General features: G+C 40.7%; 1 protein-coding gene and 1 long non-coding RNA gene across 3 annotated transcripts in view; one reads left to right on the top strand and one right to left on the bottom strand.

The window, feature by feature from the left end:
- The first annotated feature begins 1,599 nt into the window (after window positions 1-1,599).
- On the top strand, window positions 1,600-17,440 carry LOC120517489. Its single transcript, XR_005631044.1, has 3 exons — window positions 1,600-1,684; window positions 2,918-3,046; window positions 17,400-17,440. It is a non-coding gene; the product is annotated as an uncharacterized LOC120517489 (long non-coding RNA).
- themis2 (thymocyte selection associated family member 2) overlaps window positions 1,678-18,419 on the bottom strand; it is a 115,328-nt gene continuing 98,586 nt past the window's right edge. The window contains exons 5-7 of one of the 2 annotated variants that reach the window (XM_039739837.1): window positions 5,542-5,665; window positions 5,328-5,433; window positions 1,678-2,172 (exon numbers count right to left, since the gene is read on the bottom strand). In XM_039739837.1, the coding sequence (XP_039595771.1) occupies window positions 5,351-5,433; window positions 5,542-5,665 (207 nt within the window). In that variant the 3' untranslated portion in view covers window positions 1,678-2,172; window positions 5,328-5,350. The remainder of the gene's footprint in view (window positions 2,173-5,327; window positions 5,434-5,541; window positions 5,666-18,419) is intronic. The other variant, XM_039739838.1, reaches the window with a different exon arrangement.

The following is an 18,419-nucleotide window of genomic DNA, read 5'->3' as shown; positions in this document are numbered from 1 at the left end:
AAAGCAATGGTTTCACACATAAATCAATATAAAACATCTTTTGCTGTATGGTGACATTTGGTGACTCTGGCAGCAGCGGCTACACGGGGACAGCTCAGTGACCAACAGGATTACGTGATGGGCCGGCTGCCTGACTGTCTTCGACAGCGCAGCAGTAGCAGTCTCAGTGTGACGCAATCTGGTTTGTACCTCTTGCCATCGTAAATGGCAGTCCCCCCAGGTGAACGTTGGCGTACAGTAGGTGCATTAGCTACATGGACATATTGAGCTCCACGATCAGCTGATGCTGGCCACTCACTTTTGTTTTCGATCTCCAGATCACTTACATTAAAGTCCGACAACTCGGAGTCTGACTCCGCGATGTGACATGCAAAATGCCGCCACAGAGTATTTTGCTTTGGGCATTCGCCAGATGTCGATGCCATTTGAGGAGTTGTTTGCTGTTTGCTATGCACGCACAGGAAATCTCGGTCAAATCAATGAAACTAACTTTAAAGAGAGTTGAACTAAAACATAATGGCAAGTTTTGTTACAGTTTACAGCTGATTACCGTCCCGTACCCCTGAATTTCGACAAAAGTCGACATCCGCCCTGAAAGAGTTAAATAATCTCGCCCCATCTTATATATCGGAGTGTCTGACATCTTATATTCCAAATCGTAACCTTAGATCTTCAAATGAGTGTCTGCTTAGAATTCCAAGAGCTAAACTTAAAAGAAGTGGTGAGGCGGCCTTCTGCTGTTATTCACCTAAAATCTGGAATAGCCTGCCAATAGGAATTCGCCAGGCTGATACGGTGGAGCAGTTTAAAACACTGCTGAAAACACATTACTGTAACATGGCCTTCTCATAACTTCATTTTAGTTTAATCCTGATGCTGTACATATTCAATAAATTATCATTACTATTCATGGTGGCTCCAAAATCTGTACTAACCCCTACTCTCTCTTCTGTTCTTTTTCCGGTTTTCTGTGGTGGCGACCTGCGCCATCACCACCTGATCAAAGCACCGTGATGTCCTACATTGATGGATTAAAGGCCAGAAATCCACGTGACCGTCATCATCAAGTCCTTCCATGAGAACCCTGAATACCATGAGGACGGATCGTTTATGTTAGGTAGAATGCCTAGAGGGGGCTGGGTGGTCTCATGGCCTGGAACCCCTGCAGATTTTACTTTTTCTCCAGCCGCCTGGAGTTTTTTTTTTGTTTTTTCTGTCCTCCCTGGCCATCGGACCTTACTTTTATTCTATGTTAATTAGTGTTCTCTGATTTTAATTCTTACTTTGTCTGTTTTCTCTTTCTTCATCATATAAAGCACTTTGAGCTACATTATTTGTATGAAAAGGTGCTATAGAAATAAATGTTGCTGTTGTTGTTACTGGACTGATGTAAAAAAAAGTAAATGAGACTCCACCTGTGATCAATCTTTTCTTTATTTTACAGTACAGTAGCTGAAAAGGCTAATAAATGTGCCAATGTCTTTTGAATTTCTGTGCCATCTTCTTATTTTTCATATTTTTTGTGTCTCAGACCATCATGGAAGTCCCATGTTATTCTTTAACATTGGCATGGAAGAGGCTGAGCCTGCCAGAGCCAGCGTGGGAATGACATGTGTGATCTAAAAAGAGATCTCTCGCATTTTGCAAGATAGACACGTGGCTCCACCAAATGGAAGGATTACAGGTACTTTCAAAAAATAGAGGAAAGTCTCCCTTTGCAGTCAGATGTTCATGGTTGGCGCTCTTTCTTCTCTCTCACTCTTCTTTATATTAAAATGTCTGACCACACGTGTCACTCTCACTTCAGTGGCTCTTTGTTGAGAAGGTCAATGTCCTTTTCCATTTCCTTTTTGAAAATTTAAGAGATTCAGATGAGCTTCAACTCAAATGGTTTTCTTAGTCTTGAACTGGGATCTTCTGTCACACAGCTGGCCCCGTCATTAGCCCTTTACAGCAGTTCAGCGCCACTGCTGTCCAGGAGGTAATTGGCAAAGATTAGTTTGGCAACTTTGATATCTTAATAAAGACACAGTGAAAACTGCAAAGAAGGAAGGATGTGAATTACAAAAGTGCAAAAAAAGCAGGTAGGCGAGGAGGACATTGGGATCTTTGAAGGCATAAGACGAACTGGTAGCCTGAGCCTGGACTCCGGAAATATCCTCTTGTGTCACTCTGGGAAGAAACAAACCAAAAAGAAACACAGTCTAATGTTATGGCCTCAGAATAACTGGGAGCAGTTTAAGAGTGGCTACTGACAAGTGAGGTGTGAAATAACTCGGAGGTGCCCTGACTGGACAAGAGTGCGAGTCAAAGTGAAAGTGGCAAAGGGGGCACCCACCTACCTATCTACCTAAACCTACCTACCTACCAAAACCATCTATCTACAAACCTATCTATCTAGTGCCTTTCATATCTATCAATCCATCCTTCGAGTTTCTCTGTTTGGTTTTTCTAGTGCAAGACATTAAACCACAGATGCCAGCACACACGCTCACCGAGATAATTTAAACTTGCTATTGAAACTAATGGCAGTTCTTTCAAGGCATAGTGAAGTTAGGATTACGTATTTGAGGACTTTAGTTAAAATTAAAGGAAATGTGTGCAAGACAATACCAACAGTTGTGAGGATCTGAGCTAAAGTATGTAGGGTCACTGTTGGAAAAACATCTGGACAAGATATGAGGACAATTTAGATACAAACTTCGTGGACTCAGGGCTCACTGTGCAATTGTAAAATTTCTGAGTTTTTTTTTATGTTGATGGTAAACAGACTCACTATTATACTGCATATAGATTGGGGTTGTACCAATATATTGGCCACAGGAGTACATTCTGTACTGCCCTTATATAAGGCCGTATCTCTCTGATTCTACTCTGAACTGTTACTGACCTTTCTGTCTTCTGTTTGCCCTCACAGTATAATGATGTGGACTGGGTGGCACTGCCACATGGGATGTGTCTCCAGAGACAGAGAGAGCCCTGGGATTCGAAGACAAAAGGATTTCATCTCCATTTGACCCTACACATTGGCATCAGGGTGCAGTAGGTTAGTGTTGCTGTTTTAATGGAACCAGCTTTCTGTGCCTATTTTCCTTATGTCCATGTCAATTTTCCTTCCACATCACGAAAGATGTTTAGACTAAGTTGAAGAACTTAAGAAGTTACTGATTACTATTGGGCCCTGCAGTTTTGTGTGTGTATGAGAATGGGCCTGCAGTGGACTGGCTCTCCATCAAGGGTTCTTTCCTGTCTTATTCCTAGTGAGGAGGTGGGGTGGGGTGTCTGTGTAGTCACTGGCCCCTCCCACAATCTTCAGCTGGATAAAACAGGTTTGAAAATGTTGTTACATATTTACATCTGTTCAATGATTATACTCAATTTTAGTATGGCCGTCATACAGTATTTTATGACTTTCACCCTGGTGCTGCCATTATATATGAAAGAAGGCTAAACCACTGGGATGGCTTTTTTTAAGTAATGTACAGTTGTACTGCCCTTCCATGTAGATTACTGTTTTGCTAACAATTTCTATTTATATATACCAACATGGAGATATAAAAAAAATCCTTTCCAAGCATGTTAACAGTGCTAAACAGAAACATTGGCCTCCCTGTCTCCAACCACTGATCACCTAAAAGGAGCCAAACACTCAACTCAGGGCACACGTGTTATGTGGTTTCTCAAATAAAGCTACAGTTGTGCTTGAAAGTTTGTGAACCCTTTAGAATTTTCTATATTTCTGCATAAATATAGTGTAAAACATCATCAGATTTTCACTCAAGTCCAAAAAGTAGATAAAGAGAAACCAGTTAAACAAATGAGACAAAAATATTATACTTGGTCATTTATTTATTAAGGAAAATGATGGAATATTACATATTTGTGAGTGGCAAAAATATGTGAACCTCTAGCATTAGCAGTTAGTTTGAAGGTGAAATTCAAGTCCGGTGTTTTCAATCAATGGGATGACAATCAGGTGTGAGTGGGCACCCTGTGTTATTTAAAGAACGGGGATTTATCAAAGTCTGCTCTTCACAACACATGTTTGTGGAAGTGTATCATGGCACGAACAAAGGAGACTTCTGAGGACCTCAGAAAAAGAGTTGTTGATGCTCATCAGGCTGAAAAAGGTTACAGAACCATCTCTAAAGAGTTTGGACTCCATCAATCCACAGTCAGACAGATTGTGTACAAATGGAGGAATTTCAAGACCAGTGTTACCCTCCCCAGGAGTGGTCGACCAACAAAGATCACTCCAAGAGCAAGGCGTGTAATAGCCGGCGAGGTTACAAAGGACCCCTGGGTAACTTCTAAGCAACTGAAGGCCTCTCTCACATTGGCTAATGTTAATGTTCATGAGTCCACCATCAGGAGAACACTGAACAACAATGGTGTGCATGGCAGGGTTGCAAGGAGAAAGCCACTGCTCTGCTGCTTGTCTGCAGTTTGCTAAAGATCACGTGGACAAACCAGAAGGCTATTGGAAGAATGTTTTGTGGACGGATGAGACCAAAATAATGCTTTTCATTTAAATCAAAAAGTTCTATGTTTGGAGAAAGGAAAACACTGCATTCCAGCATAAGAACCTTATCCCATCTGTGAAACATGGTATCATCATGGTTTGGGCCTGTTTTGCTGCATCTGGGCCTGGATGGCTTGCCTTCATTGATGGAACAATGAATTCTGAATTATATTAGAGAATTCTAAAGGAAAATGTTGGGACATCTGTCTATGAACTGAATCTCAAGAAAAGGTGGGTCATGCAGCAAGACAATGACCCTAAGCACACAACTCGTTGTACTAAGGAATGGTTAAAGAAGAATAAAGTTAATGTTTTGGAATGGCCAAGTCAAAGTCCTGACCTTAATCCAATTGAATTGTGTTGGAAGACCTGAACTGAGCAGTTCATGTGAGGAAACCCACCAACATCCCAGAGTTGAAGCTGTTCTGTACAGAGGAATGGGCTAAAATTCCTCCAAGCTGGTGTGCAGGACTGATCAAAAGTTACCAGAAACATTTAGTTGCAGTTATTGCTGCAAAGGGGAGTCACACCAGATACCGAAAGCAAAGGTTCACATACTTTTGCCACTCACAAATATGTAATATTCGATCATTTTCCTCAATAAATAAATGACCAAGTATAATATTTTTGTCTCATTTGTATAACTGGTTTCTCATTATCTGCTTTTAGGACTTGAGTGAAAATCTGATGATGTTTTAGGTCACATTTATGCAGAAAAATAGAAAATTCTAAAGGGTTCACAAACTTTCAAGCACAACTGTATGACCTTTGTCCTTCAATATATGTCAATCTAATTCCCTCTTACATTTTGTTTTTGCTGGTCACATATCAGTAGAAGGACACACTTTCTTGCATTGACCTGATGGTGTCATCAATTGATTCATAGTCGTGGTCATCATCATCAGAATTTCCTGAAAGAAAAGCAGGAAAGAAATTCAATGGATACAAACATGAGCCTGAAATCGTCTTAAGCACCACTTTGGAAAACACTGGCAAGTGAGGGACGTGTGTAGCCTCACCTTGTCTGTTGTTCTTGGTTTTCTTTGGAGACTTTACATACTCATTAAGTTTTGATTTGTCTGGCTGTGCCAAAGACTTCCTTGGTAATATCTCAGGGGGGCTTTCCAGTGGGCTTCTGCCAAGCTGCAAGACAAGTTAATTAGCTGAATTAGTTTGGGGTGGGCAACTAAAAAAAAAACAGTTGTTATGACACTCTTTAGTCTTCACACAAATGGATGCTTGTTAGAGATGTGCGTTGAGATCTAACTGACATAGTGAACTGTCTGTCTGTCTGTCTGTCTGTCTGTCTATCTATCTATCTATCTATCTATCTGTCTGTCTGTCTGTCTGTCTGTCTGTCTGTCTGTCTATGTATCTATCTATCTATGTATCTATCTATCTATTTATCTATCTATCTATCTATCTCTCTATCTATCTAATGCTTTTTAGAAATACATGTCTGCTGGTGAGAGATGACAGTAATTTGCTCTCAGTTTTTAGACGGCTTTTTCATGGGTCACCACACTGGTGATTGGCCACCTTCCTGTTTATAGATAACAAATATTTTCACTTAAAGATTTATGACTTCAATCATAAATCAGTATAAATATCTTCCCCTTATGATTCCTCATGTGTTTAGAATCTAACCCTAATTTACGAAAGCTTCAGTTGTATGAGGAAGTCGTCCCACAGATCCCTATGATCCCTCAAACTCTGGACTTTCTTGAAATAAAACAATTGAGATGATGTACTAAGTTTTAATGTACATAGATGGTAGTCAGTATGTGTTTTTCTTTTTTTGGAGTAAAGTGTTTTAAAAGCAGCATCATGGTTAATCCTGTTAAAGGTAAGGTGGATCTGGAGGGAAATAAGTAGACATCAAAGAATAAAGCGATCCAATTATGAGGCACTAAAGACAGACAAAAGTGAGGGCATAGAAGCGGACAAAACCAAGCGAGCTGTTATTCATATGAATCAAAGAGTGAAATTACACGGGTGAATTTAAATAAGTGAGTGGAAAGCCGCTACGCATATTGATCTCAGGTAATAAACAACATTCATCACAACATTCAGCACAACCTGGACTGGACTAAATTAAAGTAGACCCGTCCATCAATTTTGAATCCACTCAGTCCAGTTCAGGGTCAAAGGGCACACTTTTTCACACTGGGCAAGTTTAGAGTCCTCAGTAGACGTAACCTAAAACACATACACACCTTTGGGATATGGGAAGAAAACTGGATAACCCTAAAGGTGTACTGCAGGTATGGTTTTATTTTGAAATAACTGGACTGAAATTACAACAATAACATCCATCCATTATCCAACCCGCTATATCCTAACTACAGGATCACGGGGGTGTGCTGGAGCCGATCCCAGCCAACACAGGGTGCACAGCAGGAAACAAACCCCGGGCAGGGCGCCAGCCCACCGCAGGGCGCACACACACACTTACCCAGCACACACTAGGGACAATTTAGAATCGCCAATCCACCTAACCTGCATGTCTTTGGACTGTGGGAGGAATCCGACGCAGACATGGGGAGAACATGCAAACTCCACTCCACGCAGGGAGGACCCGGAAAGTGAACTCGGGTCTCCTAACTGCGTGGCAGCAGCACTACAACAATAACAGCAGCATTTATTTCTATAGCACGTTTTCATACAAATTATATAGCTTAAAGTGCTTTACAAGATGAAGAAAGACAAATGTCAAAATTAAAAATAATAATACAAAGTAACAAAGAAAGAAAAAACAAAAAGAGAGGGCTGGAGAAAAAAAAAAACAAAACAAAATCAGCAGGGGATCAGAGGACAAGAGACTGCCCAGCCACCACTGGGCATCCCCAGTTTGGGCATACCAGAGGCATGGTGCCAGTCCATTAAAGGACGCACAAGTCTACCCACATTCCAATGAATAGAAATGTTTCAAGTCACCATTGGGGTTCCAGAGAAAAACAGGCAGACATCGATATGTTACCAGCGTATAATTACTGAATGACAGCTGACCTGCAACCAAGACTCTCACACTGGACAGTTTAGACTTGCATTGTAAGTTTAATTGTAATTAACGTGCATGTTTGTAGGATGGGAGAGGAAACATTGTTTCTGGGAAACATCTTTATACAATACCCATTCCTCATTAAATTTACCAGCCTATAATTAAAGTCAATTCCTCAGCCTCATCGACTGAGCAATCTGCAGAAGCAGGTCATAAGATAAATACGTTATGTTGTAAAAATTGCTGAATAAACATCAGGGGGCATTCTGGTCAAATTCTATAATGTGGTATGTGGCATTGTCTAGAATTGTATGTGCACTTGTGGTTACTGCCCTCCAAAAAAAGACATGGCAGTTCGAGAAGCCACACAGAGCTACTGGTAAAACCAGCCTGCATGTGCACCTCCTCAATACACCAGTGCTTGTCTGGTTCAGCCGTATCCCATCACAGCAGTATACTTCCCGTCTGTCTCAAAAAGCACTCCTGTATCCCCTAAACTTGTGCTCGTCTATACTTCACTGGTATTTGAGCCACACAGAAAACCATTTAATCTTACCAGGGTTAACAGGTGGCACAAGGAGAGCTCACATAAAGGAAACCTAGAAGTTGTAACCTGAGCCCACATTCACAAAGCTGGTTAAATGTGTCATTCAGCTCTGCCATTTGCTTCAAGGCTCACATCAAAGCACCATCCTCTGCTCATGCACTTCTCCACCAAAGAGGGCTTTTTAAATAAGTTTCTAACTCCATGTACTTGTAGTGATGATGGAGAAAAATGTTTATGATATAATACAAGTTAATGGTAACTGAAGCTATATAACAGCAAACAATATAATAATTAGAATAATAATAAATTTCATTTAAAAGCACCTTTCAAGGACACTGTACGACAATATACATAAAATCAAATGGACCAATCTACAAACAAAATTATTGAGAGCAACAAAAGGCAATATTAAAAAGATAAGTTTTAAATTGTGACGGATGGCTGGGATGCCCCTGCACCATATATACCAGGGGGACAAGGGTGGGAAACCCAGTATGGACACTGGACACTAGATGGCAGCCTCCCTGGGTTGCAGCGGTGGCACGGACTCCCCCAGGGCTTCATGGGAGTTGGAGTTATGTGCAGCCCTGTTGGGTTCCGCAGGCGCCGCCAGCGGGGTACTGCAGCAGGAGCAGCTGGCCCCTTTTGGGCATTGGTTTCGCCTTACCCGGAAGTGCAGTCGGATGTCGGCAATCAAGCACCTGGAGCACTTCCGGGCACCCAATAAAAGGAGCCAGTGACCACCACTCAGGGGTCCAGAATCGGGAGGAAGAGGACGAGGTTGCCAGGGAGGAGTGGTGGAGGAAGAGAAAGTGTGTTTACTTGTGTGCTTATGGTACTGTGCTTGGGACTGTGTTGTGGCTGGAGGGATTACGGGGAAGACGTGCCCTCCAGCTGAAGAAAAATAAATAGTTTATTTTATTTTACCCGTGCCTCCCGTGTGAATCTGTGTCGGGCCGGGCGCAATATAGCGCCTTTTTCTTACAAAGTTTAGATTTAGAAACAGAAAGTGAGGTATGAGTATGGAGTTCCAAAGGCAGGACATTCCATAACTGTGGCCCTGATACACTAAAAGCCCTATCACCCATAGTGCGCCGTAATGGTAAGGAGTCAGAAGAACAAAGTGAACGTGATGGAGTATATGGACATCATAAAGAAGACAAGTAAGGTGGGGCCAAACAATGAGGAGCCTTAAAAATTCAAAGGAGAAGTAGTTTATGTTAAAACGAGGAAAGGGACAAGTAGCCGGGTAACGTTAGGAGTGATACGCTCCCAGGGTTGTAAATGGGTAACCACTCTTGCTGCTGAATTTTTGTACATATTCTAACTTGTTTAGGCTTCGAGCAGGGACACCAAACAACACTGCGTCGCAGTGGTCAAGTTGTGAGGTGACAAAAGTGTGGATGGGTGTATCACTTGCAGTATCAGAGAGCAATGGACGGAGCCTTGAAATTTGCTTAAGGTGGAAAAGGGAAACCTCAATAATATTATTAATATTTGGATCAAAGTACAATTTAGGCTCAGTAATAGCACACAGATTTTTAATCTGTGCAGAGAAAGACGTAATAAAGCCCAGGATTTCTACTGAAAAAATTTGTCTATTTTTTCTTTAAAGGGCCTGGCAATACAATAATTAAAGCCTCAGGTTCAAACCAGTTTTGTTAAACTTGACTTGCATGTATGGAATGTTTTTTTGATTTTAATAGCATAAAATATTAAAAAAAAAAAAGGAAAAAAAAGCCTCAGTTTCATCACTATTCAGTCTGAGAAAGTTTTCAGACAACCAGTATTTAATGTCAGCTAAACAGGGAAGCAATGCAGGATGAGGTAATGTGTGCATAAGCCCCGTGTTCAAATAAATCTTGAGTATCGTCAGCATAACAGTAAATTGATAGACTGTGCCCTCTAATAATGGCACCAAGAGGAAGCATATAAATGATAAAGAACTGAAGGCCAAGAACTGATCCCTGAGGGACTTTAAGCACTTTGAGCTACTGTTTGTATGAAAATGTGCTGTATAAATAAATGTTGTTGTTGTTGTTGTTGTTGAGGGACAGCAAACGAGTTGGGCCAGACCTAAACTTACCGATGGCAACAAATTGTCAGTCCTTACAGGGGTCTGACTTAAACCACTCAAGAGCACTTCCAACGATATTTAACTCATTCTCATATAAAAACAGTCCATTAAAAAAAAAAATCTTATGTTATTCTTGTTGCATAATCCACGTGTCAGTTTTCCAGTAATTTGCTCACAACATGCATTTCTTGCAAAACGTTTAAATAGATACATGTACTTCCAGAAAAATTAATGCACATCATAAACAGGAAGTGTGTTCCATTAAAACTTTTGAACTGAAGAGCCATTTTATCCCTTTTATTCATTGGTCAAGAGCCCTGTGTTCAGTTCATATCCCATGTTAACTTGCATTTCATGTAAGTTGTGAAAAAGGGGTCAGGGGAGGGATGAATACCAAAAGCAGCTGTAAACCTGCTAACCAAAGCCCAGTAGGCAAATCAGAATCATACTCAAAAATAAAACCATTAAGCAAAAACCACATTCAGTTTTTTAAGGAATATCCACAGTCACGACTGGTGACTTTACGTGGTGCTCGCTTCTAAAGTGTCGCATCTGTAAAGTAGAAAGCGAGATCTGCAGGACGCACTCCTAGTAACCAGCCATTGTAACAATCTAATGGAGTCATGGTGAGCATTGACCGTAACATTTGGCAAATATTTAGTTTGATAACTAAGTTGTTTGATAAGGTTCATAGTTTTCTAATCCAAAACAAACCCCTAAATGGTCAATGAGAAAGATGTTATAAAGCCAAGTAAAGTTTATACATCAGAGTTTAATCACCACAGCCACAAAGTGTTTAGTTAAAGTTTATCGTTTCTCGTCGTGTTTTAAGGTTTTTCGAGGTGCCTGAGGCAGCGGCCTAGTCATTTTCAGTTTAAACCAAAGAATGGTGGCTAGAGATTGGCAACCCATGCTGGGTTTTCTCTTCCCTTACAGTCCATAGCACTGGGATTGACTCTATCACACTTATAAATAAGAATTAACCTTAAAATAAATGGCAAACAAAGAAACAGAAGAGCACTAATGCTGGTGTTGTATTGTGTGCCAAGTAGCTTTGCACCTTTCAGGGTGACAGATCTTGAGGTCAGTCTGTGAAAGACTGCCCTGTGCTGGACTGACCACAAGGCTAACATAATCCTCATTTGAGGATGTAGCTAAGTAGCTGCTATATATGAGAAGTGTTTGAAGTAGAAGTAAGTGTGTATCGCGGTTCCTCATCACTCACATACTGTGCTTCTCTCTTAATACCATGCTAGTAAGATATTTACATTTGAATATTATTCTAAAATTTGTATTTTTGGCCTAATGCTTAACTTTCTTGTACCATTTTCATTTCAAGTCATCCATTTTCTATGGTGTTTGCTTCCTTAATTATATACAGAAACTGACAACAAGTGGTCAACAGTGCAAACATGGGTGCAAAATAACACAAAATGCTAAAGGGCAGCAGCCATGTCAGTGTCATATTCGCCTAAACTGGTGGTTCTCATGTTCAGTTCTGTAGCCTAGGATGGTTGGAAGTGGTCTTCCCTACCAACTTCCCCCTCTTTTCTCATTTCTTCTTCTACATGATAATCTCCATCACAGGGGGAGGCTAGCCACAAAGCCAGAGTGACACGTCATTTAGATGAGCTAAGAGAAGTTGAGCTGAACAAACAGGCTGCTTGACTTTTACTGCAATGAGGAGTTTATCATATTACACAGCCGCAGGCCCCTCTCTCAGCTTCACTGTCCCCTCTTTACAATCATATTTTATTGCAGCCATGCATTTCTAATCTATTCAATATTCTTCTTAGGGAAGTCTCGAGATAGATAACGTGCTTGCTTCCTCAGAACTGCTATGTCATAAATATTTTTCTCCAGCAGGAGATTTTTTTCTGTATAAAATGTACACATTTTGTAAAAAAAAAAAAAAAATCTTCCATTCATTTCTTTTCATAAAATATTGGCTAGTTGTGGTGAATATGTGGGTAGCAGTTCTAGATTCTACCAACAAACCTTCTAAATTTACACCTCGATGATCTCAGGGGATGATGGGAAAAGGATGTTCAATTAGAATGTCAGACTTGGAGCCATTCATAAAGTGCATTCTTCTTCAATTTGTGCAAAGCAGGTCCTAATTCAGCTAAAATATTTAAATTGTGCCCACATATCTCACTTAAAACTGTCAGAATTGTACAGTGGAACCTCGGTTCACGAACGTCTCGGTACACGTACAAATTGGTTTACGACCAAAAAGTTCGCCAAACTTTTGCCTCGGTTCACGACCACACACTCGGTATACTGAACAAGCCAGTTTCCCTTTCGGTTTGTACATGTTCAGTCTCTCCCTGTGCATTTTCTGTGCAGCGAGCAAGAGAGAGAGAGAGAGCGACACACATACACACACAGGCACGAGAGAGGCACAAACACACACACAGGAGAGAGGCACACATACACACACGTGAGAGAGAGGCACACATACACACACGTGAGAGAGAGGCACACATACACACACGTGAGAGAGAGGCACACATACACACACACGTGAGAGAGAGGCACACATACACACACACACGTGAGAGAGAGGCACACATACACACACGTGAGAGAGAGGCACACACACACACACGTGAGAGAGAGGCACACATACACACACGTGAGAGAGAGGCACACATACACACACGTGAGAGAGAGGCACACACACACACACACACACGTGAGAGAGAGGCACACACACACATGCACGAGAGAGGCACACACACACAAAAGAGCTCGCTAGAGAGAGACAAACACAGGCGCTCCAGGCTTGCGAGAGAGGGAGAGGGCTGGACGCTTAAGGTAGAAAAGGCTTGTTTTTGTTTTCAGTTCTGTTTATAGCGATCGGTTTATAGCGTGCATTGTGGCAATGTTACTTTTCTTGGTGGTTTATTAAATTACGGATTTTTCAAATGTTCATTTTTTTCCCTGTGCTTGAAACTTGTTAAAAAAAAAAAAGCGTTTTTAGCCAGCGGTTCCTAGCACTATAGCGCAAACTATTGCAGTGTTAGTTTTCTCTGTTGTTCAAGGTTTTCTCAGTGTTATTCAAAGTTTTTACACTTAGTTTACTATTACACTTTCCATTCTATGGTTTAATTCACTATATTTGTGCTTAAAAACTAAAAAAATATATATTTACATACAGTTCGTACAGTCTGGAACGGATTAATTGTATTTACATACAATCTTATGGTGGAAACTGCTTCGGTTCACGACCAAATCTGTTTATGACCAGAGTTTTGGAACGAATTATGGTCGTGAACCGAGGTTGCACTGTATCTGGAACAAGATCTGAACCGTGAATGCTGTCATTAAGTGCCTGCTTCACAAGAAATGCTCTACACATAGGCCTTTTCCGCTTAAAATCTTTTTACGCATCTCAGGTAGCTTTGGGTCTGAAATCACTCCCCGCCCCATAAAAGTAATATATGGAGACACACCAGACTGGATAGCAGTGTGCATTGACAAATCTATTGCTAGGTCCTGTAGTACATCTCGTGCACAGACTTACATTATCTGCTTAATTGGAAGAATCATAACCCACCAGACATAACTTAATGGGAATCTGATACAATACATTATTTTGGGGGGAATAAAAGAATGGCTGAAGAATTTAGAATTGGAGAAGAATTCATTAATGCGATTGTATAACAGCTTGACGTGTCTTTGGTTGAGTTTTGCTGCTGTTTCAATATAGGTGTGAAGAACCGTACTGGGCTTTTTCTGTCATTTAGCTCTTTGATGTGGGTAGGAAATGGTGGTCGGTGTGTTTTAGCTTAATGGAACAGAAAGTATTTGAAAACATTCAAAGACAAAACATGCACTCAAAAATCTGCAGACCCCTTCACTTTCTGTACACTTTATTGTTTTTTGGATTTATTCTAAATGGATGCATTTGTCCTTTTTTGCTTACCAATCTACACTCAATAATTCATGATGACATAAGTGAAAGCAGGTTTACAAATTAATTAAAAATCATATTGGACCCTTTACTGTGGCACTCCAAATTGTGTTCAATCCATTATGTTTGCTTTAATTCTCCTTGAGATGTGTCGAGAACTTGATTGGACTCCACCTATGTAAACTGAATCGATTGGATGTTGTTTAGAAAGGCACATGTGTGCCTGTGTATAGAAGGTCCACAATTCACACAGCCTGTCATGACCAAAACAAAGCTATGAAGTCCAAGCAACCCTTTTAGACTACCATGATCAAATTGTGCCTTGAGGCACAGATCAGGGCAAGGGGATTAAACCATTTCTAAAGCTTTGAGTATTCTCAGGAGCTCAGTGATTTTGAAAATTGTGTAATGGAGAAGTTTGAAACCACCAGGACACTTACTAGAGTTGGCTGTCCAGCCAAACTGAGTACCTTGGCGTGAAGGGCCAGTGTTCACTCTTCTGCTGAGATGTGTGAACCTTTTGGAAACACAGCCATCTCAGCGGTACTCCATTAATCAGATGAATATGACAGAGCACTGAGAGAGCATTTAAGGACTCTGAAAGCCTGAGGAAATAGATTCTCTTGTCTGATGAGACCAGAAAACAAACTCCTTGGGTAGAACACCTGTTCATCACCTGCCTAATGGCATCCTTGCGGTGAAGCATGGTAGTGGCAGCATCATACTATGGGGGTTCTTCTCAGCAGTAAGCAAAGGGAGACTGGTCAGATCTGAAGGAAAGATGAATGTAGATAAATACAGAGCGGTCCTTGAGGAAAACCTGCCAAATAGTGCGTGCAACCTCAGACTGGGGTGACGGTTCACCTTTTAGCATGACAGCAAAGACAACTCTGAAGTGGCTTTGGGGACAAGTCTCTAACGGTCCTTGTGTGGTCATTCCAAGGCCCAGACTTAAAACCCATAACTCATCTGTATAGAGACCTGAAGATGGCAGTTCACAGGTGCTTCCCATCCAATCTAATGGAGCTTGAGAGGTTCTGCCAGGAAGAATGGAGTAAACTGCCCAAATCCATGGGTGCAAAGCTTACTGAGACTCATCCAATAAGACTCAAAGTTGGAATTGTTGCTAAAGGGGCTTCTGTAAAGTACATAATTAATGGACTCAATGCTTAGATTTCAGTTTTTGATTTTTAATAAATTTGCAAACCATTCTGAAAACGTTTTCACTTTGTCATTATGGGTAATTGAGTCTTGAGCGATGAGCAAGAATTGCAGAGTTATCCATTTAAAATGAAATCTACAGCACAATGAAGTGTTCACAAAGTGATGGGGTCTGAATACGTTCTGAATCCACTGTACGTTCACATGTGCGATTTCTTACATCAAGTAAGCAATGTTGTATAGCAGCGTTTCTCAACCTTTAAGTATTTGCGACCCGAGTTTTCATAACAGTTTTAATCGTGCCCCCCCCAACGTTTTTTTGAAAGGTGCCCACTAATACCAATTTGTTCTTTTTTAATGAATGATATATCATAGATGCATATTTTATTATACCTACTTAACTTTTATCGACATTTATATAACTCTATATTTATTTTTCTAGTATCAGAATGTAGTTTAAGTTAATTTGTTTTGGTTTCAATGGATATATTTTTCATATTTTTGATTCGTTTTCTTTCTTTCACATCTTTGCACCCCCCTTTTTGTAACTTCGCGTCCCCCTAGGGGGGCCCGCCCCACAGTTTGAGAATCACTGTTGTATACAGTAATCCCTCGCTATATCGCGCTTCGACTTTCGCGGCTTCACTCTATCGTGGATTTTAAATGTAAGCATATCTAAATATATATCACGGATTTTTCGCTGGTTCATGGATTTCTGGACAATGGGTCTTTTAATTTATGCTACATGCTTCCTCAGTTTGTTTGCCCAGTTGATTTCATACAAGGGACGCTATTGGCGGATGGCTTAGAAGCTACCCAATCAGAGCATGTATTACATATTAACTAAAACTCCTCAATGCTATAAGATATGCATCCCGTGCGGTGCTTGATTGTTTGCTTGTCTCTGCCTCTATCTCACCCTCTCTGACATTCTCTGCGCCTGACGGAGGGGGTGTGAGCAGAGGGGCTGTTTGCACAGAGGCTGTTTGCCTAGTGGATACGGACGCTCCTCTAAGAAATGCCGCTTTATCGCGGTGCTTCCGCATACTTAAAAGCACAAAAGCACACTTACTGATTTTTTGATGGTTTGCTTTAATCTCGCTCTCTCTCTCTCGGACGTTCTCTGCGCCTGACGGAGGGGTTGTGAGCAGAGGGGCTGTTTGCACAGAGGCTGTTTGCTTAGAAGATACGGACGCTCCTCTAATAAATGCTGCTTTATTGCGGTGCTTCGGCAAACTTAAAAGCACACGTATTGATTTTTTGATTGTTTGCTTTTCTTTGCGAGCGCTCTGTCTCTCTGAAATTCTCTGCTCCTGATGCAGACATTCCTTTGAAGAGAAGATATATTTGCATTCTTTTAATTGTGAGAAGGAACTGCCAACTCTGTCTTGTCATGGAGCACAGTTTAAACTTTTGACTAAAGGGTGTTATTTCATGTCTAGAGGGCTCTAATAATGTTAACAGTGTGGGAGAGTTTATAAGGGCTTAAAATATATAAAAATAACCATACAAACATATGGATTCTACTTCGCAGATTTTCATCTGTCGCGGGGGCTTCTGGAACTCAACCCCCGCGATCGAGGAGGGATTACTGTACTATCATAACTGCATTAAACAATAAGTATAATGTGTAAATATGATACGTGATATTGACGTAACAGCTGTGTGTTTTTCAACAGGTCTGTAGTACTAAGGTGTTGTACCGTGTTAGCCATTATGAATGTAGAGACAAGCCAAGCAAAATGACCCCTTTTATTGGCTAACTAAAAAGATTACAATATGCAAGCTTTTGAGGCAACTCAGGCCCCTTCTTCAGGCAAGACCTGAGTTGCCTCGAAAGCTTACATATTGTAATCTTTTTAGTTAGCCAGTAAAAGGGGTCATTTTGCTTGGCTTTTCTCAACAAGCTACCCTTAAAGATAACCTGCTATCCTACGAAGAACAAAATGTCCACTCTCTTGTACATTACTAGGTTAATTACGTTGATTCTTGCAGGATCAAAACACTGTTTAGTTTACTGTAGTGTAGTCTGACAAATGAAGTGAGACCATTCAGCATATCAGGCTGATTTGGTAAGCCAGTAGCTAAGTTATTTAAAATAGATGTGTCCGTATCGCAGCTCTTCATTATCCAAGTTCTTATGTGTGTTTGTTGGTTGTTGTTTGTTTACAGGAGGTCCTCGGGTTACAACGTCTTGACATACAACTCTTCGAGTTTACAATGCTCACTCCCATAAAGGCTTAAAAAAATTGAGACGTGAGAAGGAATAAAGGTAAGGATTTTTTTTTACGCTCATTTTTTCTGTTACTACAGTACAGTGTACAATACAGTACATTTCTATCCTTTTCCTTTTTCTGTGGCTTAGTTGTGTTTTTATGTTCTAGATTATGATTTTGCAAATGTTTTAGGATGGGTAAGTGACTTAGACTAGGGTGAGTTTCGAATTACACCAAAATTCGGGTTACATCACTGTTGTAGGAAAGGAACTGTGTCGAAACCCGAGGACCCCCTGTATTATAATATTTATATATGTTTTTTTTTCTGTTCAGCTTCTATAAAATTTTTGCTTCCCAGTGGGGGCAAATAAAGTACTTCTAATCTCTGGCAGTAAGGGGCGAACCAAACTTGGAGAGAGTGAGAATCCATCGCTGTGTACATTCATTCACACACACACACACACACAGTGGCGTAACTAGGGGGGGCAAGGGGGGACATCTGTCCCTGGGCACAGCATCTGTGGGGTGGCAAATTGATGTTACGAAATTTTAGAATTAAATGTTTTCCATTCTTAAATGCACTAAAAAGTAAATAAAAAACATTTGCATACTCAGTTCATCACTCCTTCGGTATGAGGATATCTTTTTCCTTTGTTATTTGTCTCTTTCTGATTTCGAAGCACGTATTAGTTCTATATACCCAACAGACAATAATTTATCACCTCCACTACTCTGACATGCTTGACTCCCACCAAGAAACATTTTGACGTCATTAAACAGGTCGCGCGACTGACATGAGGCATTAGTGTATCTTTGTCTAAGTTGTTACAAACGCCATTTCTGTGTGCCAAGTGATTTGTGTTTATGTGTTTGATAGAAAATTGATTGGGCTGTGGTGAAGTATTCTAGTAGATGGCTGCAAAAGTCTAGACAATTCCCCATCATATTTTCGTACGAATAAATTGTAAGTAATGCA

This window comes from Polypterus senegalus, chromosome 17 (genome assembly GCF_016835505.1).
Source record: "Polypterus senegalus isolate Bchr_013 chromosome 17, ASM1683550v1, whole genome shotgun sequence".
NCBI classification, from domain to species: Eukaryota; Metazoa; Chordata; class Cladistia; order Polypteriformes; family Polypteridae; genus Polypterus; species Polypterus senegalus.
This window is presented reverse-complemented; position numbering and strand designations above follow the sequence as displayed.